The following is a 25,337-nucleotide window of genomic DNA, read 5'->3' as shown; positions in this document are numbered from 1 at the left end:
ACTAATAGAAGTAGCATGTTTTTCGATGTAATCATCCCTGGAAACATTACTCAATCATATGTATATAAAGGCATATTTATTAAACTACTACAGTATTTGTAGCTGTTACGGAGCATTTTAAAATTTATTATTTATATAAATTCTACAACATTATCAAAACTTAAAATGTTAGCAGAAGCAAAACTGTTCTAAGTAGCAAAGAGACAACTTAAAATGGGAATAACACAATCTTACTGAAACTGTGAAATAATACATGTGCAAAGACTTACACAGGTCAGTAGCACTCGAGCCATGTCCTTAACTCTAAGCATATGGCTTAAACTTCCAGCAGTTCTGGGATTATCTGGCAATGTTGCTACACCACTAAAATGGGCCAACAATATATCATTTTATTTGATTTTTGTGTATGTTCTTCCTTGAACTATTTTTAAGCCGATGACTGTATTAACATAAAAGGAGTACAGCAATTAGTTCTAAGCACTCCGTGTGGTCAAGTGCTTCCCCCTTCCTAAGGGTGAGGCCCGCAGCCGCTGCTGCCTTCTCCTCCTCCTCATCCACCCTGCTCAGACATTTGCCTCCCTGTTTGCTGCTCCACAGACCTGGCTGCTGCCCCTTCGCCAGCCCTCGCCAACCTGGTGCTGCCGCCACATCTTTTTCCCTCTCCCACCTCTGTGGCCACAATCCGGTCTCCGTGTCCTTCCCCCTTTCTGCAGATCCTCTTGCTGTATTCACCACCCTCAAGGTGGCTGTCGCTTCCTCCCCACGTCACGACGCTGCTCCATCCGTACTGACCACTGCAGAACCACAGGAACGCGGCGACAGCCCCACCGGCTCCTCCAGGGCCACGTGCTTCTCTCTCAAAGCCTCCAGGTGCACAGTGTGCAACGGTGAAAACCCCTGTTGGGCAGCCCAGGCAGATGCGAATGTGGGCCCATTCTGCTCATTCTACATAGCACCCCTAGAAAGGCCTCCTAGAAAACAAAGCACCTGAGGATGAGGTCTAACACTGCCAGTCCACTTGGAGAATATATGGCAGCTTTAAGATGCAAAACAAATGCATCCTGTAAAAGTCACAAATGATGAAAAATTTGGTCTCTTTCCCAAGCAAAAATGTTTAGAAACAACGTGGGAGGATAGCAATCTATCTGCTAACTGATACTGTTAAAATAAACAAAGATTCAGTCTTCTTGTCATTCTCAGTCTAATAATATAATCAGTTAAATAACTTTTTAAATTCAAGCTTGAACATAGTGAGGTTTTAACAGCTATCCTTTCTAATAAGCACAGCAAGTAACCACATTATTGTTTTTTTTTCCTTGAGTGTTCCCAAAGTTGAATTGTTGAATAGTGTGCTGGAAGTGAACAGTTACCAGATCCTATCTTTTTTTTTTTTTTTCTTCAGTAAATATGATGGAAAGAAATTTTATCTGACTGTTCTCATGGTGCATATTGAACAAAGACCTTTTTAAATTTACTAGAAGATATAATAAAATTCTATCTGAATATCAGATCATGACTAGATTTCACAAGGCGACCATTCTAGTGTCTAATTTGTACTAAGTGCTCTGAAGTTTCTGATAATGCTCTTCCAAAGATTTGTTCTAAGATGTTCTTCAAAAGAGGGCATCTTATAAGTTGACTAAGCAAAAGAGAAACTAAACCATGTTCACAGTACCTATACGGAGTATAAAGATTCAGATTTAAAATTTACTAACATGCTTCTAAAATATTCTAGAACATTTTTATATATATATACACACAGAGAATATTAGTATATCTAATGATTACATCTCTACCTATATATCTGTATGCTAAAAAAGAAATTTTAGTACTGAAAATGGTTTAAAAGTCCACTACCTGATTTCTAAAAGTTGAACACTGTACATTAAGCTTTGCAGTTGTAAATTTTGAGGGGAAAAACGGCAAGTCAAAAAAAATCAGTCTAAGTGAGTCACACTATATGAAATCACCACAAATACGGAGGCATGAAGTAGAGACAGATTTTCCTTCTTACAAAAAAAAAATCTCAAACATTCAGTATAATTCAATAAAGAACAAATATTCTTAATCCAAATTTCAAAAAATTGTATGTGTTCACATATTTATACATGCAAATGAACATAAATTCTGTCATGATAAGTTTTTGTAAATTATAAAAAGAATTTATATTAGTTTAGTTCAATTTATGTTAGTTTAGGAATCCATTTCAAAACCATATATACTAGCAATCATTCACTTCTTGCTAAATTAAGGCCAACGTATTGTTTACATATGAAAAAAAAAGGTTAGTAAAAATATTATTGTAATATTAAAAACGTCTTCTTATTACTCTCAAATAACTTTAACTGCTATCCCAAAGTAATAAAAAAATCATGTTGATCTACAGAAAACACAATTGTGGGTAGTCTGGTCAAAAACCAGAAGCAGTTAACAAAAAATGAAATGCAATCTGTTTTGTGATTTTAACCCACAGAAGGATTTAGAAGTCTTGTAAAAGATTGTCCTTTCTTAAGCTCAATCTGTATGGAGAATTTTTGGGCTCTGGCCTGGAGACAAACACTACAAATACTACTAGAAGTTTTTAATTACAGCAATGTCTACATTTCCAGAGACAGATTAAACAACATATAGTAACAATACTGTGACTAGAGATAGGAATTCAAGGGAATTTGTGACTTTGTCCTTGCACAGAATCAACTACATGCTCTATTATCTCAGACATTGTTTTGATAAGTAGCTAAGATCAGCAGACCTGAGTGCAGAAAGTGACTTTGAATGTAACAACTGTAAAGTATTCTAGATTAAACTAGAGGATAAACAAAACCAAGTCTGAAATAAAATATTATCATTTCAAAAGGAGGGGAAAAAAAAAAAAGCATCTGTAGCAATTCCTCCAAAATGTGGAAGAAACTAAATTCAGCATATTCCCATAAACTTATCTGGAAACAGTATCTCATTGAAATGGAAAAATGGCATGGGAATGTGGGAGAATTGTTGGAAAAGCTTCTGACCTTACCATACACATGGCTATGCAAGAGACTACTCTGATCAATTCTTGCCTAATCAAGAAGTATACTTCATAATAATAATAGTAATGGTAAAATGAAACTAGGCAAGAATAACATCATGCTTAGGAAGACAATAAAAACAATTACCAAATGTAAAATATTGGAAAGAATATTAAAAGAAAATTGAAGGAAAAAAATGTATGTACAGAATATATGGAAGATTTTTTTTTCTATTTAATGAGAACAGAATTTTGTCTTAGAATTAGAATTTTATATTTTGCTTCATAAGTTGCAGAACATTAAAAAAATGATTACTGCAGTATTGGACTTTTTTTTTTCATCTCTTAGCCTTATTACAACAGACAAAAGGTGAGAAACACTACAATCCATCCTCCTTAGCAATACTTCCTCATATGCAGGAACATGCTAGTTACATTTGCCAATGATCAACAGTCAGTATAGAGAAAGTTTATTATAACATACAGAAAGAACCAGATAACTTTAAGTACTAGAGTCATAAAACAGATGAAATTAGATATTCTTAGTGTTTGTTCCCTTTACATGCTATTGAATTGCAAGTGTCTAAAGCTGACAGCATAAGACCTGGAAACAAAGCAAAAATATATATTAATAATCATAGGTACAAGCTCCTAATGTGACACTGCCTTTAAATGACAAGTGTAATCCAACGGCAGTGGACAGTAAAAATAGCAAAGGATTAGTAATACAAAAAATTCCTAATCTCATTTATAAATGAATTCTTAGTTCACAAGAGGAACCATATTACATGACAGCTTAAAATAGCATATTAGTGCTGCTTCATATCATGAAAACTATTAATATATGCTCTGTTCATACATGGATATTCACCCTCTAGGCTGAGGATGGTAAGGTACAGGGCATTTAGAAGCATGAGATACTCATCAGCATATAAAAACTGTACTGAAGTCACTCAGGTTGTTGCAGGAAGAACTAACCAGAGAAACAAGGAAATTCTGATTACCTTAAATAGATACCATAGCAAATGGTATCCATCTATGGTGCTATATGGTATAGATACCATATAGCAAATTCCTGGGAAAATAAATTAAAAGCCTGTGCATTTTTTTTTCAAAAAATAACCATTAGTAGATAATCATGTATTGCTATTTACTATATCACCCTAAATGGTGTTTTATTCTTTTATTGAAAGAGTAATATGAGCAAGGTTGTGCAAAAATTATCATTTCTTAATCTTCAGAAATACATTCAAGTTCCAATATTGCTGCTACTAAAAGGTGAAAAGCTGACTGTGTGAAATGCCAAACCAGCTACACCTACCAGCGATCTTTGTATCTCTTTTTTCACCTGGATTTCTTGATGTCACTTTCCTATACCTTATGGTAGACCTAAATCTCTTTTCTCAAATCTGAGATTCTGTATATCTCACTTCTGCAACATTACTGCATCTTACTTCTGCCTTTCCTTTCTGCTCATAATTACAGAAGTCTTTGTATCCCCCTTTTTTGATGCTCACCAAAGCACTTCACTGAAGTTCTGTACGGAGACACTAAGGAATGGGAGCCCGCTGAGCATCAGGCAGCGCTCATCTGTTTCGGGCCCTTATCTCTGAGCTGGCTAGGGAGCTATAGCAAGCACCAAAAGGGCAATTGTCTTTCCAGCAACAAATGCATATGTCATGGGCACAATATTCCTCTTTTACAATATTTCATTCAAACTTTTTCAATGGTTCTGTACAAAAATGCCATCTATGCGTAACATTAACCCAGAAGGTGGATGTATTTCACAACCTCGGTAAGAGTGCTTTGCTGCGAAGGTGCTTTGGCGGGGTGTTCTAAACAAAACTGCACCACATACCTGCATACACAGGCTGTCTCGCATTCTTCCAGATGAGTCTATGATAGCACTACTAGTTCAGTCCAGCCTCCAGAGCAGATGCGCTTTCACTCACATGTGGATTTGGGGTAGTTTCAGATAACGGATCCAGGAGATGTTGCTGGTTACATTTTAAGCAAACACACTAGAGCTGCGGATGGTCTTTGTAGGTTTCTTTTCTAAAAGCAGCATGAATTTGTTGTGAGATTTCTTAGGTTCTTCATTAAAGGCCACACTGTCAGGGGTAAATCATTCCCTTTAGAATGTTCTACTTTCGTTTGTTTTTTTAGCAAAATATCTCGGAAGAAAGTATCTTTCTGTAACTTTTTGTTATGTGTATGAAAGTGGTAACAGAGGAAGACAGGGTACTAGTGTGAGCTTTTTGTTTATGAGAGTGATTAAGCAAAAATGGCTTTATGGTCTGTCCTCCTGCTGTAACAATTTTTTAAAAAGCACTGGCTTTTTGTATAGAAGTTGGGAAAATTGAGGAGGACTACTTAGATATTACAAATAGCATTCTATCACCTAAGGAAACTTGGTCTTAAATTAAATTTAAGCTTATGAAAAAAGGAAGTGTGAAACGAGTTCAGCAGAAATTTGAGAGAGAATGAATAGCAGCATTATTCTCACAAAGGACTATCTACATCGTATCACAACTTCAGTAATGAGCATTACTATTGAAAAAAATATATCAAATTTAGTATCACTTCCTCTTTTGAGTGCACTAGAAAATATGTCAAAAACTTAACCTCTGAATTCAACATTAGCGACATAAAAAGGAAGAAAAATAAATACTGATGATGTCTATGCCATTCCTAGAACAAAAAAATCATAATTCTGGGCAAAAGAAAATGTTCATTTAAACTTAGTATTCAAATTACCCATTCATAAATATAATATTATTCAGTAAATAAAAAATAGAAAAATATTGGAATTAAGTTGACATAGAGATGGTTTTATCTGCCATTCCTTTCTCTGATTAGTACAATTTTCTTACTTCTTTATTTTTCCAGTTAATTCCCACCAATTAAGTGGAGTCCTGAGCAGGTGTTCAGAGAGAGTGCTTGTCGCTTCTTAGAAAGTTCCAGGGCTTCCCTAATTCCTTCGATCCTGCTTAAGAAGATTTTACTGATCTAGTCTTTTTCAGGGACAAATCATAGTGAGTTAAGATTATAAGAGAGAATTCTTAGTTTAATTTTAAAGCAGAAAAAAACCTTCCTCCTTACAAGCAACAGAGAAGCATTGTTCAGACAGGATACTTGTGTCAAACTTCACTAACCATAGCAATTGCAAGTAGCTGGGATTCTAGGACAGTCTACGAAAAAAAGATCAGAGTTTGGTTTTAATCTGAAGCCTCTTCCACATGACTGCTAGTGTCTTCAACCTTTGTAAATCTCATCCTACTCCTCTGATGCTTACTCTACTCTGTGCATATGTGCACACTCAGGTCTGTAGATTAACAAGATTAGTCTTTAAACTTGAGTATTAGCAAGGTACATTCGGAAGATCCAGTTAGGCAACTGTCCTCATTTAGCCTAATGAAATTGATCACAAATGTACATATATAGTATATATCTGCCAGAGCAATGTAGCTTATGCACTTGAAATGTAAAATAAAATCATTAATACTACCCATTTTATTTAGACATACAAGGCTTTTAGCCTTGATTTCTCCTTCTTTAGAAACGCTTAAACTCCTGCAACCTTGCAAGAATTCATCCAGGTTCCAAGTTTCATTCTTAATCTTCCTTTAACATTTTCATTAAAATGTTAAATGTTAAAACTCTGAACAGCAGCATTTTTAGCACTTGTTGCATCACTTCATTGTATGACAAGCATTATAGATAGCAATTAAGACTCATACCTACATCAGAAGGGTAGTACTATAGTAGTATGATTTTTATATTAACTCATCTTGCTTAGAAGGGCACAAACAATAACAAAATGTTAAATGGCTGAGTTTGCAGCCACAAGATCAAGAAAAATAGAGTAATGAAGATGAACTACACAAGGTTCTTCAGCTCAGGGACAGACCCATGATGTTTCCAGTTCCTAGATTGGCTTGGAGATATCTACTCTCAGCTAATAAATTAAATATACTATAAACTGATAAACATGAACTCTTCAAAACATATGTGTAATGCAGAATAATAAATAATAGTGCCGAATAATGAACTTTGATTTACTTCATACTTTGTTTCATGCTAGCTTGTGAAGAGAAAACTCTAAAACTGAAAACGTTAAAAGATATTTGCTAATAGGCCCAGCACCAAGACATAATGTTTGGGTAATCAACATGGTTAAAAGCTTTAAATATGATACTGTAATACTGAACACATCATAGCACTTGTACAATCTCAATAGCCAATACCTTAAAAAAAAAATGAAATGAAAGAAAGAAAGAGACAATGGTTTTGATTTGCTGAAGTCATCAGAAAATTTAGAAGAATGCACAATGCAAGCTGCAAAATAGTAATTATTTGCAAATATACCGTTCTTGGATGTAGGTACTGATAAAATAGCATGGGTCCTGTCTGTTAAGTTTCTATTTGAGAATTACTTAAGGTAGGTAGTTTACGTACTTGGCAAATAGAAAGACAATATAAGTGACTAGAAAGAATTTTTACATACTGTGAAGGCGTCTCTGAATTCTCAAAATCAGGTATACGACACACAGCCTGACTATACCTACAATTCAAACCACAATTGTGAAAAAAATATATATAATGGAAGTAATTCCTTCTCATTAACAAAAATCTTGATTCTGTCTCACCACTGATACCAAAGCTTGTTTATTTCCCAATGAAAATACACGGAAATATTACAAATAATATAATGCCCTACAGATGAAAAGAGAAAATCATCTTTGATTCAGTTCAGATAACTGGTTTCATGGCCGGAGAATTGGACTTTAAAAATTCTTTTTTTTTTTTTTTGTAAGTTGTTAGCTTTATGTGCATTTAATATTGTTCTGGGAAAGGAAAAAACAGTTTGCTTCTTGGATATTGAGCACATCTACATGCAGTCAACTAAATAAATGAGTTAGGTTCAGGAAATAACATGCAATAATTGCCCTATCTTCTTGATCATTTATTTCCAGTTTTGATACAGACTGATGCACACAAACAATTCTGTGTCTATTTTACGATTTCGATTTAATTCTCCTATGTTTTGAATGTTATGCACAGATAGATGTTTTCAAAAGGAATTAATCATGACAAACAATATAAAACAACTCTCTCTCAAACAACAACACTTGAGTCATTATCATAAGCCTGCCTGTACAGCTTTACATTTCAATTTAATTAGAATTGATGAACCATGGTTAAGAAAGTTAAACACAAAGGTTCTCAGATCCCATTATCAGGAAAAGAGGGGAAAAGCACTCAATTTACCTTAAAATGAAAAAAAATTTCTTTAAATTACTTTTAGAATGAAACACTTCTTTTTTTTCAAGTTTCGCAGCATGTTTAACTTCCACATGCATAGCTGTTTAGTAGTCTGAATTAGCTAGTCTGAATTCTAAAGTATGATTCTCTGAAGTCATACTGAAAAAAAATAGTTATTCTTCATATTAAAGTTATACTAAAGGGTTTTTGCTTTAATGATATTTGATAGCATAACCATGATAACTGAAAAATTATGAAATGCAAAAACCTGAAAGATTAGCAAATATCAAAAGAAAGTATCTAAGACCTTAAAGAGGTGCAGCAACAGCAAAAACAGGGATACTGCTGTGAAGTACGTGGCAGCACTGGATCATATTCCTCTATTCCTTTCCATAGCTACAAAGAAAGTTAAGTTGCTCTTGGTAACCTAATCTTGTAGAAATTTATCCTTACTGTGCAGTGCTATACTCTCATCTTATTCAAAACCATCTAAGGGAAGAGAACATTAAAAAAAAATGCTCAGTCTTTGCTCAGTCATATTTTGTGAGACAAGAAAAAGTGAAGCCTGTATTGGATCCCTTGTGGTTTAGCTTGAGATAGAGGATAATATAACATGTTCGTTCAGTTTCACATTCTTTAACTGTTTTAATAAACTGAAAATATGAAATTCTTATATAAAATATAGCAGCCAGAATACTCATACAGTAAGAACAAAACCCCCTAAAAACACAGACATTACATGGGGGTGAAGATGAAAGAGATGAAAAGGGAATAAAACAAGAGAACAAAATACAAAGCTTAACAAACCTCAGAAGGCAAGAACAAGTATCATTTACTCAAGATCAAAAAAAAAAAAAAGGAATGCGGAATACTTTATATTCTTTACAGTGTGGTATATTCTTAGATGAAAACTAATCTTAAAAATGTTAGCTTGCACTTTTATATAAAAGTCATTGATGGCAGTGTAAGTTACTTAAAAGAATAAATGTGATCATTTGAAGAAAAAAGAAAAAGTTACCAAAACTTCAATGAGTATTTCAGACCTCTCTCCATATTACTAATACTCAAGGGAAAAAAAAGAACAATACAACCCCAGCATTAATTTAATAAACTTGGCAAGCAATTTTAAGCTTTACTGATGCTGTGGCATCATTTTTGTTTCTCAGAAGTCACATAGACCAGATTGTAAAATATTATCTCATCTTCTCAATCTTTGGCTCTATTTGGCCCTTGGCCTTCTTCAGGGCTAGTAACTATTACTTGTATCCAAAAATATTTTGGAATTTTTAAAAACCCCAAGACACTTTCAGCTGAATTGAACTTGATGCTTAAATGGCATTTATAATGTAGAAAAATCACTCACTAAAACAGGACCAGCAGCACTGTCTCTAACACCTCACTCTTTCACATGTTCATACTATCTAAAAAGCAGTGCGTTAATGAGTAAGCATTTAGAAGTGTTCCTTTAGTTATTTATGAAACCCAGAGCAGAAAGAACATGCAAGCTGATAATTTTATTTTGAATTAGAAGAATTGAAAAAAGCAAATTCTTGGAAAAAATCTCTCTCCTTCCAGCCAATGTTTCCTTATGCCTATAGGAGGTCCAATATTTTCCTGAATCTTCGTGGGTTTTTTTTTTTTTTTAATGTAAAAGTATATTTTGTCCCTTGTTTCTTTTTGTCCCATCTGTTCTTTCAAACTTCATCTTTAAGCAATGGTCAGTGTGAGACATTCTCTGTTGAAATGCTGTGTACTAAAGCTGGATTCTAACAAGGCATTTTTTATTCCACTGCAATATCAAACATGCTGATATAATAAATATATCTAGATACAAGAAGTTCATTACAGTCTACCTTCAGGATTTCCTAAGACAAGCAGTAATGACATTGAGATAAGACAGTGATTAAGACTTTAAGTTTTTTTGTAAATGGAAGAAAGCTTGAGCAATTGTTTTTCTTGCTTAAATAGCTGCTTTATATACTGCTACTACGCAGTTACAGCAGATTTAGTTATTAATGATGATCTGATTGTGCTGCTAGCAAGTTAGTCTCAAAATGTTGAAGGAAAAAAAAACCAGAAAAGAATTCAAAGTCACTGTTGGAAAAAAATAGTCATATTTTAGTAAACACGCATCACTAAACAGCTCTGAAAAAAAACATCCTAAATATACGGCCAGGTACAGAGTCAAAAATATGTAAGTTGTTCTAAATGAACTCAGGCTGAACATAAGGAAATATGCCACCTCACTAAATAACACTAAATCATTTGTTTAATGTTGTACTTTGCAGATCCTCACTCTTACAGTAACGTTCTTAAGAAATTTAAAATATTCACTTCCACACACACAAAACGGAGCTGAACTTATTCTTGAAAAGTAGTAGTCTGATGTTCTGCATCCGTGCTTAAGAATTCAGCTATGCTACAAAGATGAAAGAACAGCACCACCTAGTTCTCTGTATAAAAGTTTTCAAATATTATCATTGATTTGTGTTTATATCTAAATTCAAATATAGATGTGTATTATGCAATGAAATCTTTTGCATTTCAACGAGAAGCAATATTAACAATTTTGTCAGCAATTAAGTCTCCGATGTAGATACCTTACAAGCGTGTTCAGTGAAAATAATATGCTTATTTATACAAGGATGTTGGAGACCTTTTATCTCTTTTCTATCTTATGCTAATCTGTAGTAGCATAGTTCTCGCATTTAACCAAAACACTGTAATTGTGTTGATTCCTCTACACAGTAGCCTAATACTTTAGAGCAGGTATATTTACAGATGCAGAAAATATATTCACAACACAGATCAAAAGATCCTCATTGAAATATTCTTTAAGATAATTGTAGCTCATGCAAGTTGCTTCACTTTTATGCTTCTTCCACTGTAAAAAAACGCTTTCAGAAATGGGGTAGATGTTCTGATTATTAGTCAGACTGAAACGTTCTATGTGAATACTTTCTCTGCCAGAGAACAAGAGACATGCACTTGCAAAAGCAGAACAATCCAAAAGTTTAGCACAGCGCAACAGCAGCTCCTTAAGGCTACCACGCAGTCAACTTGGCAAAGGTTTATCAGTGTAGCTGCCTGTATTTCAATTCATAAAGTACTCAGGTCCACACGCAGAGTATTTTTTCCAGACATCACTCACTCCAACAGGACATACTAACAGTTGCAGTTAGTATCTCAGGAAACATTTGCTTTGTTTGCATTGATACTTATCTGTCATCTCTACTGATTTCTCATGATAGTACTTATTCCTGCTAGTATTTTCTAAAAGATTCTTCATTGAAACAAAGCACAAGTAACATGAATAGCCTGACCCTTCTGGGTAGTACTTCCCTTTACACTGTGATGATGTTTTGTAACGCTATACAGAAAATGGACTTAACTCCATCTACAAAAAAAAAAGTTTTAGCTGCATATTGGAACAAAATATTCAAAGCAGACTATTGATTGATCTAACTTACAACCATGAAAATGAAATGCGATCACATTAAAAATCAAAGGTGGCACATTTACCTCAATAAGCTGAGCTTCATCTAAATTCCTGCTTTTCACAGGGTAAAATTTTAAAATATTTGCAAATATTTTAAATACATATATTTTATTTTTTTTCTCTCAGTGACTCATCATTGCTCCGTGACTTTTTCCTACCAGTGCCTGTAAGCCACGAAGCACTGATGAGGCTCTTACAGCCTAACGAGAACGGAACCTAATGACTACTTCACTAACAAGCTTCTTTAATTGGTGCCCCTGGCAGAAGTTGGGTTCCAGTGCCAGGGTTCCCGTGGTTCCCTTCCTCATTCCTGTTAGTGCACATGGCAGGAAGGTATAAAGAAAATACAAAGCAATAAAACAATATATAAATTTTCTAGTGCATCCCTCCCAGGCCTCTTCTCCAAAGCAGAGAGAAAGCCATCGGGCCACAGCTTCCCTACAGTGCACTTGCCCTCAGTCTGTTACTTGTTGGGTTGTACGTACTGGGAAAGAGAGTAGGTAGAGAGTATCAGCAGCGGAAAGATGAGCAGGTTTCCTGGAAGACTCAGGCTACACAGCATTTTGTTCCAGCCGAATTTTCATAAAATGTCTTCACTTTTTTAAAAGGTGTTTGTGGCAACTCAAGAAGAGGATGCTCTTTTCATACAGAAAATTACTAGTCCGTTTCCTTCTCTCCCCATTCCCTATAACCACAAACGTCACAAATGTGAGATAGGATCTAAATTTGGGGACTCCATCCTCACTAACTTGAGAATGGAAGACCCTTCTCCTTTAAAGAATAGGAATTGTTGTCATTTCTCCATTTCCAGTTTGGCAGTGGCGAACAGCAGAAACAACTCATGGTTCTTGCCAGATCTCCTAGGAAGAGCGGACCCGAGGGAGGAAAGTATTTGTAAGTCACTGTGCGTTTATCTGCAAATAGCTGGTCATTTACTTTGAAACTTCTTTCTGCACGTATTTCTTTTCTAGAAAACTTCAAATATTAGGAGTTTTTTAATGAGCAATTATTTTTTTTAAAAAAAAAAGCCTAAATATTAACAATATTAACATCCACTAAACAGCAAATGTTAATTTGCTAATTTTAAGTGACAGGAATTACTGGACTCTGTTTTCCTGATGGAATTTACAGCATGTATTAGTTTGAAACTGGCATAATCTCGTTAACAGGTGTCACAATAAATGAAGAATATCCCTTTATTGAAGGAGCTCAACTCTCCTCTTTACCTAGATTCCAGGTTACTTACTTAGGAAAAAGCTGTGGTTTTGTACCACAGAAGTATCTCAAACTTTTCTAACAGGCAAAAGCAATCTGTGTAAAATCTCATTTTATTCATTTTCTCCAAAATCCAAATGTAAATTGGGAAATTCTGCAATCACACTTCTCAAAGAACCTGTACAAATATTGCTTAGAAAAAAATATAAGACCCTATACACTTAAAATAGTCTCATATTTGAGGTCATTTTGAAATTAAAGTGCTCTTGTGTGCCAAATAGATATGAACGCCCCATAAATACTATTGAGTGAACTATTGAGTTTCTTTGCCTATCATATGTAGGTAAAGCAACATGGGCTTTGCTGGACCCACATATTTCTAATGATAACATGTCTTCCCCCCCACCTCCAAAATATACCATTCACGATGCAACAAAGCTGTGACGATTCATGATTTGCAAACAAAGGTGGCTTCAGAAGCAGTAAACATCTAATTTTAGACTGATTCAGTTCTAAAATTCAAACTATTTTATGGGAAAGTACAGAATGACATGAGCTCTGGTCTATTCTTGAAGAAGTGAATGATGCTTTTTCATCCTAAGAATAGGCTGCATTTTTCATTTTACATATCAAAAAGAATCATTAATCAGTAGTTTATAACCCCCGTACTTTACATTTGGTGAGAAGAGATAAAATACACCAAATATTTGCTAAAAATATTCTAAAAGGGTTAGCAAAATGTTCTGAAGAAGCTGGGCAAACATTAAAGGTGTTAGCCCACAGTTAAACTTTATATTAGAACAGGCACTATTTGTACTCAAACCAGGTAAATATATGATTTTAATTATGCTTATAAATGCAGAAATAAAGGTATATCCTAAGACTGCAACATGTCAGGCTCAGGATTTTTGAAAGCACACCCCATAAAGCTCTTGATTTACTTTTACAGCAGAAGATTAGACACACTTGCGTTTAATATGTCATGTCCCAGTGATTGTCCGGCTTGATATTTAAGCTCTGAAAGAATTCCTTTTAGTGTTAGATCCATTTCCAAATTTGGCCTTGTTGCTACCATTAGTTTTAATCTACAGTTGAAGTGACTGCCTTTCAACTGTACAGATATCATTTCCAATTAAGCAAAATGACCGTTAAACAAGATGGCACCTGCAGCTTCCTTCATATTAGTCTGAATCTCACCTATTTCCTCACAGTACTTCAAGGCCCCAGTATACAAGCCTGCAGGCATCAATTACATCATTAGGCATCCATAAGTGTAATGGAAAAGCTGAAAAATGATGAAAGCAAGAGGAAACTGAATGGAATGCTTATCCCAGTGAACTAGACACTTTACAAGTCACTTGTTAAATTCATGAAAAAATAAAATGATACTTTAAGGTTTCCTCTAAACCAATACAGAAAAGTTCTCTCATTCTAACTAAAATTTAAAGACAAAATAAAACCTTTACTGTAAAAGAAATACCATACACTACATTATGCTATTTTATAGTCTGTCACAGATTAAGAGATGCTCAGTGCTGATCTGTGATTAATAATGAGTTTAGTAATATCTCTAGTCACTGCATTTATTTTTCTGTTTGCAGCTACAGTTCTGCATTTTTCTATATTTGTAAATATAAAAAATTTCAATGGATATCGTGGACTGTGAAAAAATGTTTAAAGATATTAACCAAAATTTTACTTTTCCTGTATAAACTCAGCAAACAAAAAGAGATTCTTCACTGTTCTGGACTTTACATCCATTAACATATCACAATGAAGTACCAACTGCCATATCCAAATTTAAACTTCACATATTACAAACATATTAACTGTCAAGAGAAAGAAAAACCAAAAGGGATAAATACAAAATGGGCTTGACAATGGAGTGTATTTCATACAGTCTTCTAATTAAAACACATAGACAATATTAAATCCCAGCTTGTTTTTATATTTGTACCATCTAATTGCTTTAGCTTGATATCCTGTTACAGAAAAATATTAAGTATGCAACAACCTAACATGCTCGCAAAATACTGAATTATTTCAGTAACAAAACCCTATATAATTCTAAAAATTGATTGCTTCTGCTTCAACTAGAGTGGCTTTTTCCCTCACAGGGACTAAGCGGAGCAGCCATCCGACCATAGAGCATAGCAGGAATAAAAACAGGTCAAGTTACACTGATAATCCAGTAGATGTAGGTCAGTTTGGGATAAATATCTGAACAAATGGAAAATACCAAAGTGCCTACTACAACTGCTGCTGTGAAGTAATTTGGCCTTATTCTTTTCATAGCGGTCAGTCACCATTGTTGAACTTCCAGTGCTGAACTTTGAAAATCAGAGTTTTTAATACTTAGACTGACGGGTCAGTATAGTTTTGCTGCCCTATTCAGTTTTTTGCACAGAGAAAGCGAAATAATGCAATGCATTTTATACTGATGATATCCAGCAAGGCAAAAATGTATTTTTCTGTGCAGCCACAAATTATTCAAGTTACACCAGATGATAAGATTTAGCAATAGAATTACTACAACAACTGAAGTAATTGCTTAATTTAGATGACAGCACATACAAAGTTTTTTTTTTTTTTTTAAAAAAAAAAAAAGTATATTTACATCTCCAAAACCAGAAAACAGGCCTGTCTTGTATCTTCCTTCCCAACCAACAAAAACAAGGACAGGAGATAGCCAGCCAACTATTTACTGAAAGATGACGGTAGAGGGAATATTAAAGATGTGCAGACAGCCATCATAGGCCATATATGACCATACACATCGCTCTGCAAACATTCTAAATCTTGCCAACCCAATTCACGGAATAAATAAAGAATAAGCTGGTAAGGAATTCAGTAATACATTTCCCTAAGAACAAAACTTACATATATAGAGAAAAAGGGGAACAGAGAAAAACCTTCAGCTCTGAAATAGCTTTACAGATTCAAACTGAGAAACACACATTATGCACATGAATTACTTTTCAAGAACTGAAGAGTAGCTGTCCTTGGACAGGTTAATATTCTTTAACAGCCATGTAAGGAAAATGGAGAACATTTAAACAGAGTATTGCAGCATAGAAATAAAGTTAAATTAATTTATGAATTTGCAGCAATGTAAAACTATATCAGCAGTGATGTGCTGCTTCTTAAAATGCTAAAACCATAATAACAGTATTCATCTTTTCTGCTTCTATCTGAGACACTCAAGTACACTAGAAATCAGTATATACAACTTGTCTCATGGTTAGGAGGAAATGCTCTTTCCTTCAAATACTCCCAGCAAAAAAAAAAAAAAAAAAAAAAAAAAAAAAAGACTTGTTTTGAACTTAAGTGCTGTTTTGGAAATAAAAGGATGGAAATGTATACAAGCGTGATACTACTTAATTCATTTACAGATTTTGGGCAAGGGAGGCAGAAAGATAGGTAGGTTGGCATGGTTAAAAGGAGAAAGACAGGAATCTTCCACACCTTTTACAACAAAGGTACCTGCAATTTTTACTGATTTCTTTTAGCGTCTTCTAAGCTTTCCACGTTAGAAAGGCCTACACTCCAAACATGAGTATTAACGCAGAGCACTAGAAGATGCAATACACAGTCGCCAGAGTTAGCACTCTCTTCTGTCCTTGAAAGTAATGTTCTCCACTTCTTCCCCTCCCACCTTAAAATGCTATTATGACAGTCTCCTCAGTGATGATGTACAAAACCCTGAGCTTATTGCACATTAAGGTAAGAAAAACAGTATACTTTTGGACTTTGTCTTTAATCATTTGCAGAAATGAAGGGAAAAGATCCTGAAACAGGTTAAAAGAAAAAAAAGGCTTAGAGATCCCTTGAAAAGACACCCACATTCATTTTTCAAAAGACTTACTTCTTCTGAAAATGTTTTCAAGTTTCAAAATGTATCGAGAGAATATGTTCAATAGCAAATTATTGAGAAAAGCATGATTTTACAAGTTATTCCTTGCTATTAGAATTTGACCTTTCTTGCTTGCTTGCTTTCAAGTACACCTCAAAAATCCTTGGGAAGAAGGGACATGTTCTGTAAGGTCATATTAAAAACTGACACAATCTCAGAGGAGACACTTACTAATCTATGTCTGCTTTGCCATTTCTCATTTGTTTGGGAATGTGTATTCTGTAAATCATGTCTGGAGCATTCCCTTTAGAGAGGCCCTTCTCTTCCTTCTAAAGCCTCCAGTTGAAGTAGTCTGACTGTGAGGTTTGTATTTTGAAACAAAATTAAAGTATTCCTTCTTCCCTTTTGAGAAGGCACAAAGAGGGCATTTAGAGTATCTTCTATTGCTATTTTTTAAATATTAGTTGATGGAGGAATCACTGCTTTGTCCTCCAAAAAAGGCGATCACTTTCTGGGTTCCACTGAAGTCCTCTTGACAACTACCTGATGTCCATCAGGGCTTACCACACAAACAGATGCTATCACTTACTTCATCACTGCTTGTGATGTAAAAATGTAAAAAAACAAACAAAAAAGGAACCTCAGAAGCCAGTCTTGATCTTATATGGAATCATTAAGTGCAATAACATTCAATGCTTATTTTGTCAACAGCTGAACTTGGCCACAGCAATGGAAAGCAATACACAGGAACAAAGACTTGTATAAACTCTGCCATAAAGACAATTACAGTGCTTTATAATGGGATTACAGTGGGTGGAATTAAGTAAATTTAAAATCAGAGAGAGGTTCCACAGTTTGATATTGCTGACATTGAAAAAAAAATGAACATAAGAACAGACAAGAAAAGTGTATTTGTGGCAGAGGAAGCAAGTGTTTCCCTGATCAGCGTTCCAGTGGAGTTGCTTCTTCAATGAGAAACTTCAGAACAGTTGAATTACAGGCAGAAATATGGCAATTGTACATTGTGAGGTTATTCACTTTGAAGTGACATCACAAGCCTTACAAGTGTTTAGCCAGGGATTATGTGATAGAAACTTGATAAATTCTGCATGTGTGTGTGTGTGTGTGTGTGTGTGTGTGTGTGTGTTTCTGAAACACACTTCGCTTCTTTCATATTTGTCACCATATTCATCCCTTTCATGTTCATCCTATAGACCTTGTTCAGGGAAGCTGTGTAAGGTCATCCAAGGGAATCCTCATTGATTAGTTACATCCTGTTTGAAAGCTGTTGAGCAGTGCTGTGTTACAACTATTAGTAGAAACGTAAGAGGAAGTCAAGCCAAAGAACTCATAAAATATGAACTAACCTGAGAACTGGACAGCTAATAAACTAAACCAAGTTAAACTGATGTTAATCATACAGAGATAGTCAAGATGAAGTTGAGTCATAAAATCCATCTTTCTGCTTGTGTGTAAAACACCCCAAATAAAGTCTGTACCAGGTTCCTCCAAAACAGTTGTCTTCTATTCTGTAATTATCTACATCCTCACTGAATTTCCTGAACTACTACTACATGTTTTTGACTTGCTGTACACCATAATAGTGTAACATTAAATTGTTCAGCCAATTCCTATGTACAGGGCATTGGGTTGCCAAGATTTTGCTAACAGAACTTATAGGGAAAATTCAAATAGAGCACTAGTTATACAAGATATTGACTAACATATCAAAACATTATTTTAAATCAGCTTTTGTGAGAAAGAACCATTTGCATATTTGCTCATTTTTTAAATTCTATTTGTAACGGGTCTGGGCTCATGAAGCAGTTACCCATCTTCACTGACCTCCTGCATCAATAATCACAGTTGCTGATGAAGTGCACCTGCATTATTTTCATTGGTAGACAAGTTACAAGTATGTGAAGTGTCTGTTGAAGCCATACTGAAAAGATTTGCCTGGCATTGGCAGAGAACTGAAAACACTTCGTTTGCTATCACGTATGGCTCTATCCAGTGTCTTCAGAGAAGCAGAGCACATTAAGGCATTAGATGCCATTTGCATTATCACACAGCAGGGGGCTATAGCAGCTACAATTCCAGGATAATCCTAACCCATATCTGTATGATAGGAATTCAGAAAAACTACTTTTAATATTACAGTTCCTCACATGGTAACTCCTTACAATAAGCAACTTACTTTTCAAGTTGCATAAAAACATTTCAAAAGATGTTCCTAAATTATTCTAAGTATATGCCGCCTTCCAGCTGCTAAGTTTCTCAAATGGCTGGATTCATGAACTGGAAAAAAAATAAACCGAACGAAACAAAAACATGAGTGTAAACACATGTAACAATTTAACCCCATGGGACACAGTTTAAGTGCTCCAGAATCGTTAAAGTGCACAAGCTAAGAACCACAGCGGTCCTACTATTTCCTACTATTTTCACAACAAACACTGGAGAGGGCAGAGCAGATTAATATCATATCCGAACTCAGCTGACAGACTGCTTCTCAACTCAACATGTTATTACTCCCTCTTCCACCTCCATCTCTCCTCTTTCACAGCAAGCAGTTGACACGGGGCTCTTTTACTTATTTGCTTCCTTTCTGAAAGGGCTGCTTGCTGTTAATGCTATTCAATGCAGTAGCTGAGAAACATCATTCTCCGTCCTCTCCTCTCACTTGATGCTTCATCAATACTCAGGACCAACTCCTTAAGTAAGGCTCTCAGCAGACGATGCCGAAAAGCCGCACTTCCATGCAGGACACAAGTCAGTTTGACTTTTTGTCACCTTGTCTTTAATTAGCTTCAACTTCACTAATGGGAATCATCCCCAGTTACAACCCAGAAGTGCTTCAAAACCCCAGAACAAAGATCTTATTCACGTACAGAGCTGATGAAAAAAACGTGTATCCACAGCCCACAAAAAGAAATTGGAGGAATTCAGCAAATCCATCGAGCCACTACACCATACAGTTTAGGGAAGCAAAGCAAGCCAAGAGGAAAAACTACTTTGAAATGCAGGTATAAAGCTGCTGACAAAAAATGTGTCTAATATGCTAACTGAGTCTGCTAGCTGCGCCAAAATAAATGGCAGAAACCAAGTAAACAATATTTGTGAAGTAGTACCATAAGATGGACCGAAGGAATTTCATATCCAGTGAGATACGGCCACTATTCAGGACAATCTTCTCCTACAAAATGTTTACTCATTTGTTTCTCCATTCTCCTTCTTCTCAGAAGGAGAACTAGCTGAAATTATTTCCTCTCCAGTCCAAGGATTACAGGTTTTCAATGTTCCCATTTTTTAAACAGTGCCCAGTAAAACTGCCCAGAAGCAGCACTCTGCTAAAGTGAGGTACACTGAGTGCTGAGTATTTTTGATTGCAGTTTTAATCAAGAACTGAAAATGCTTGCGTGAAAAAACGAAATGAGGGAGACGTTTTATACACATAGAGGACAAGCTGAATAACGTGTGAAGCAGCAAAGCTTTCCCTCATCTACAAGGAGAGGCCCAACCTGGTTATTTTCAGTCAGGTAGAATCAGATTTGCATTGCACACCTTTCCTTGCAACATGTTTTTTACTTGATGCTGTTCACAGAGTTACATTTTGCTTGGCACACTCCCTAAACTGCTGTGAAAGACATCACTGTTTTTAATCACCGGTTTACTCTTAAAAAAATGTGATGCCGCTGAATGCAGCTGATTGCATCTTAGGAGAGATCAAATCCTCCTCCCCCAGCAGCAGCCCCGATTTTATTGGTGACAGAAAGTCAGTCCAGGCGCTCCCCCCCGCAGCCCTTCGCAGCGCGATGAATTGACAATTCACAGGGAAATGTAAAAGGCAGAGAAGCGCCAACCCCCAGGTGCAGCCCGCCGCACATGCCCCAATAAATTATCCTGTAGAGCACCAACACAGCAGCTCCTTGTGCGGTGACGTACAGGGCAACTCATAAACGGCGGTAAAGAATACAAATAATCGACCCCGCACAACTGCCATTTGCGGCGGCCAGGCGGGCACCCCCTTCCCCGCAAGGCCCCCGCAGTCCCTGCCTCGCTCGGGAGGGAACGGGGCGCTGCGGGGACGCGCCTCGGGCACCCCGAAGGTTAGCGCCGCTTTTGGCACGCGCGGCGGTGCACGCAGCTCTCTGGAGATCTCTCGGCACATGACGCAGCCGAGAGAAACGTGAAATATATTAAACTTGACGTGAAATGGCATGACGGAGGGGAAGGAAAAAAAAAAAGAGAGAGAAGAAGAAGAAGAGGGAACCCTTGCAAGGTCACTTAGTTTAACCGGCTGCTCACTCCTCAGAGCGCGGCAGGAGCAGCCCGCACGGGCAGAGGCGCCCCTGCCCCTCCGGCCGCCCCACGAGCCCGCGGGGAAGCGGCCGCGCGGCGCCTCCCCGACCCCGCTTGCACCCGCCACAGGCCGCCGAGCCGCGGCCGCCTCCCCCACCCGCCTCCCCCGCCCCCACCCGACCGTTACGGCGGCCGCCCCGCGCGCCCGGCCGTTACATCCCCCCCCGCCGCCGCCTCCCGCGGCGTGCCCGGCCGTTACATCCCCCGCGCGCCCGCTCCGCCCTCAGGGCCGCCGGGGCAGGGACGGGCCCCTCCGGCCCGTGCGCCGCCACCCTGCGGCCAGCGGTGCCCCGCGCGCGCGGGTCTCCCCTCGCCTCCGCCGCGGGAGGCCGCGGCGGGGACAGCGCGGAGCGGCGCGCGGGAGCGACCTCCGGCACGCGCGGCGGGCATTTGCATGAGAATAGCGCTCCGCAGGCTTCCCCACGCCGCGGTCGCGGCGGTTGCTACATTTCACTTGAAGGGATAATATTAATTAAGAGGAGAGGTGGCGATGGTGCGATGGGAGCGGAGGCGGGGAGGAGGAGGAGGAGAGGGAGATATATCGAGTCGGGAAACTAGCTGCAGGAGGAGAGTCGCTTAAAACGGGGCATTAAAGAGAGGCGTTCGCTTCTGAGACCTCGGTCCGCTCGATTTTTTTTTTTTTTAATATGACATATATACCTATTCTACGCAGCTAGGTCGCTGTGAAATAGCTGCGCGTGATCCCGCGGGCGGCACGGGCTCCTCGGCCGCCGCTTCCCCGCGCGCCCGCCGCCCCTCCGTCGGGGGCCGCTCGCCCGCCCGCCCGGGACGCGGCCGCGGGGCGCCCGCCGCCGCCGCGCCAACGCGCCGCCGAAAAGTGCGCGCGCGGAGTTGGCGGGGCGGCCGCCAAGGTTGCCTGGCGGCGGGCAAGGGGGAAGGGCGGGAAGGGTTAAGCGGCGCGCAGCGCCCCGGGGCGCTCTCCGAGTGCTGGCGCGGCGGGAGCGGAGGGCGCCCGGGGCGAGGGGAGCCGGCCGGGGGGAGGGGCGGCGGGGGGCGAGGGGCCGGGGATGCCCCGGGCCGCCCCCTCCCCGCGCCACGCGGAGCGGAGCGGGCAGGGCTGTGCAGGAGGCGGTACCTTGTATGAGGATCCCGCAGAGGCTGTAGAAGCGCAGGAGCGCGCCGGGCTTCAGCCGCATCCTGGGGGCTCCCCTCGGGCTGGGCGGTGGGCGCCGCGCACGCAGATCCGCAGCCTCCCGCCGCTCCGCTCTCCGGGCGCTTCCTTCCCCCCGCAGGAGCCGCCGCCGCCGCCGCCTCCGCCGCAGTGTCTCCCTCGCTGTATCCAGTGGGGTGAGGAGGAGGAGGAGGAGGAGGAGAGGAGGAGGAGGAGGACCAGGGTCGCGGGGGTGGATTGGGGAGGGAGGGGGGGAAGCGCGGCTCCCTCCGCCGGCTCTGGCACTGCTGGGCAGGTTCCCCCTCCGGAGTGGCGCGGCTGCCTCCGCCGGCTCTCCTCGCCCCGACGGCGCGTCCGTCCGCGCGCTCGCCTGGCTCCCGTCCCCGGCTCGCGGGCGGCCGTGGGGCTCGCGGCGCAGCGCGGCGCGGGGAGACAGCTCCGCTCCCGGCCGCTCGCCGGCTCGAGACACAAGGGCGAGCTCCGCTCGCGAGGCGCCCCCGGCCGCGCGCCGCCCCCGCCGCGCCGGCAGCGCCGCCCCGGGACACGCCCCGCCCGCCACACCCAGCCTGCCGGCCACGCCCCCGACCACGCCCCCGCCCCCCGGCCCGCCCCCCGGCCCCGGGCGCCGCCCCCATAGGGTGGTGCGTGGCTGGCAGCGGCCCCGCTCCAATAGGAAGCCTCGGCGCCCGGGCGGGCGGCCAATGAGGCGGCCGCCGCGGAGGCGCGGGGCGGCTGGTCAGAAAACAAATGAGCGTCTCCGGGAGTTGGGCCAGGCCCCGCCTCCAGCGCCTCTGAGTGGCAGACGGCGCGGGCCAATGGCGGAGAGAGGCGGCGCCGCCGCGGCTCTGCGGCCAATGGGCGGAGAGCGAGGGGGGCCGGGGGCGGGCGGCCGGGCGCTGTCCAGCGGCGGTGCTGAAGCGGCGGCGGCGGGGCCGCGGCGCGGGGCCGCTCCCGGCGGCGCTCGCGGCGGCTCTGCGGCCGTTGCGGCCGTTAGCGGGAGCCGCCGGGGGAGGCTCGGGGCGCTCGGCGGCCTCCCCGCGCGGCGCGGCGCTGCTCCCGGGCGGCCCTCGCCGGCGGCCCGCGGGGGAGGAGGCGGAAGAACCGCGTGAGAGGCGGTGCTGTAGCCGGGTCCCGGCCGTGCCGGGAGCTGGGCACGGGAGCGGAGCCGAGCGCAGTTGCGAGGCGCTGCCTCTCCCGCAGCCCCCGTAGCGCCGGGGGCAAAGGGAGGGCGGTAGCCCCGGTGCGTGGCAGGGGCAGCCGCGGTGAAGAGGATCCAGGACCCAGCCATTTTGCTTGCCGTACTTACCGTGGGAGACAGAAACCTCTCTCGGCTCTTCCTCCCCGTGCTTGAGAGCAGCAGCAGATGCGAGGAAGCCCGGCCAAGCCTCGTGTGGCGTTAGGATTCAGTGGGAGCCGCAGCGAGGGAGGAAGGGAGCTTCACCACGGCAGTGCCGCGCTGGCTCCTCTAAGGTAACGGAGCAGCAGCAGTGAGGAGCTTTCTAGGCTCCCGGCTGCCTTACCTTGGCTGCGAAAGGCAGGGAGAGAGGCTTCTCCCTGGCGGGCTTCAGACGGAGGGCTTGTAGCATGGAGCTGTTTGCCCCAGGTTCCTCACAGCCTAAAAGTTAAGACAATGTTCAAAGTTAAAGATGGCAGGAAGACACTTCTTCATATTTTTCTTTTAGCGACTAGCACACATCTTTTGCTGAACCTGTATGTGAAATCAGAATGCCTGATATTTAAGTTGCTGGACCTGTCTTGTAAATTTTTGCCCAAGGAATGTTCTCGTCCTGCCTCAGAGAAGGCATAGGAGGGAACCTGCCCAACCAGGTGTTTCTCCAGCTTTTGTTCCATGTTTTTTAATTCTCTCGAGATTTGCTCCCCAGGGCATTTCACATCGTGTAGCACCTCTCACAATTGCAGCCATGAGCGAATTAACTCAAAATGAACTAAAATTGTCAACAAATACACCAAACTTGTATGTTACTTTGGGAGAAGGAAATAAGAGAAATTCTGACAAAGTAACTTAAGTCCTTTACTTAAACAAGGCTGTAATCCAACCTCAAGTGCTTTTGTATTAATGATGATACCTGGCCATTCTGGACTCTTGAAGATATACTTTTGATTTGTGTTCTAGGAAGCATTATAGGAAAAACACAGAGCATGTGAAAAGAGGTCTCCTGGTCGATGTAAAAATAAAGCATTTGCCTGTACACTGGGAGCATTCCAGGTCTTTGTCACATTCATACTTTGCGAAAAGCAAATTTCTATGTTCAGAAACACTAATTCACATTTTCCTTCCAGAACTCAGTACGTTTGGCATTCCATCATAGCTAGTGTCCAAAATATAACCAGAAATGCTGATTCCCACCATTCTGTTCTCAAGTGGTTCTGCAATCAATCAGTAATATTTTCATGGGTTCATGGAGGGGTTGGCATAAGTTCTCTTTGTCACACAGCAGAAATCTTTCACTGAAGATTAGAGAATTAAACCTCGGATTTAAATGCCACTAGTATACCATGACAGAAAAAAAGTAAAAAAAAAAAAAAAAAAAAAAAAACCTACACACCAGAAGTCCCTAGTTTATTTGCCCAGTGGAGGCATCTGAAGCAGCATTTATGATTAAAATTGTTAACACTCCTGGAGATGATGTCACCCTTTTTTTCTCCTGCTCAATAAAGCTATGCAATTTTGAAAAGTTAGGTAAATGTGTCTATCATCACATCTGTGACATGCTCTGGCCACTGGCCACGTAAAAACCTAACACGTATGGGACAGAGCTTTGTATCCGCTCTGTGAAGCTGCACCTCATGCACAGAGTGACCAGAAGCCTCATGATCCCCAACCTATAAGGGCAGCAGAAACTATTAAGGAAAGATCTTTCAGAACAGAGTAAGAAGTAATATCCTAAGACATCAGCAGCAGGTCGACACTCAAAACCAGATGCATAGAGTAACATTTTATCAGAAGTAGAAGGGATTTCTGCTGCTGCTCTACTAGGGCACC

The 25,337-nt window shown here is 40.4% G+C and overlaps 1 protein-coding gene across 3 annotated transcripts in view; it reads right to left on the bottom strand.

Annotated features, from left to right (window-relative positions):
- Positions 1-22,551, bottom strand: part of CADM2 (cell adhesion molecule 2) — a 599,764-nt gene extending 577,213 nt beyond the window's left edge. The window contains exon 1 of one of the 3 annotated variants that reach the window (XM_088522065.1): positions 22,298-22,551. In XM_088522065.1, coding sequence (XP_088378191.1) covers positions 22,298-22,358 — 61 coding nt within the window. In that variant the 5' untranslated portion in view covers positions 22,359-22,551. The remainder of the gene's footprint in view (positions 1-22,297) is intronic. The other 2 variants (XM_088522063.1, XM_088522064.1) reach the window with 2 other exon arrangements.
- Between the last annotated feature and the right edge of the window lie 2,786 nt (positions 22,552-25,337).

The sequence above is a fragment of the Tinamus guttatus genome, unplaced genomic scaffold, assembly GCF_059628265.1.
Source record: "Tinamus guttatus ecotype Peru unplaced genomic scaffold, ASM5962826v1 Tinamus_guttatus_pri_ptg000144l, whole genome shotgun sequence".
Lineage (NCBI taxonomy): Eukaryota > Metazoa > Chordata > Aves > Tinamiformes > Tinamidae > Tinamus > Tinamus guttatus.
This window is presented reverse-complemented; position numbering and strand designations above follow the sequence as displayed.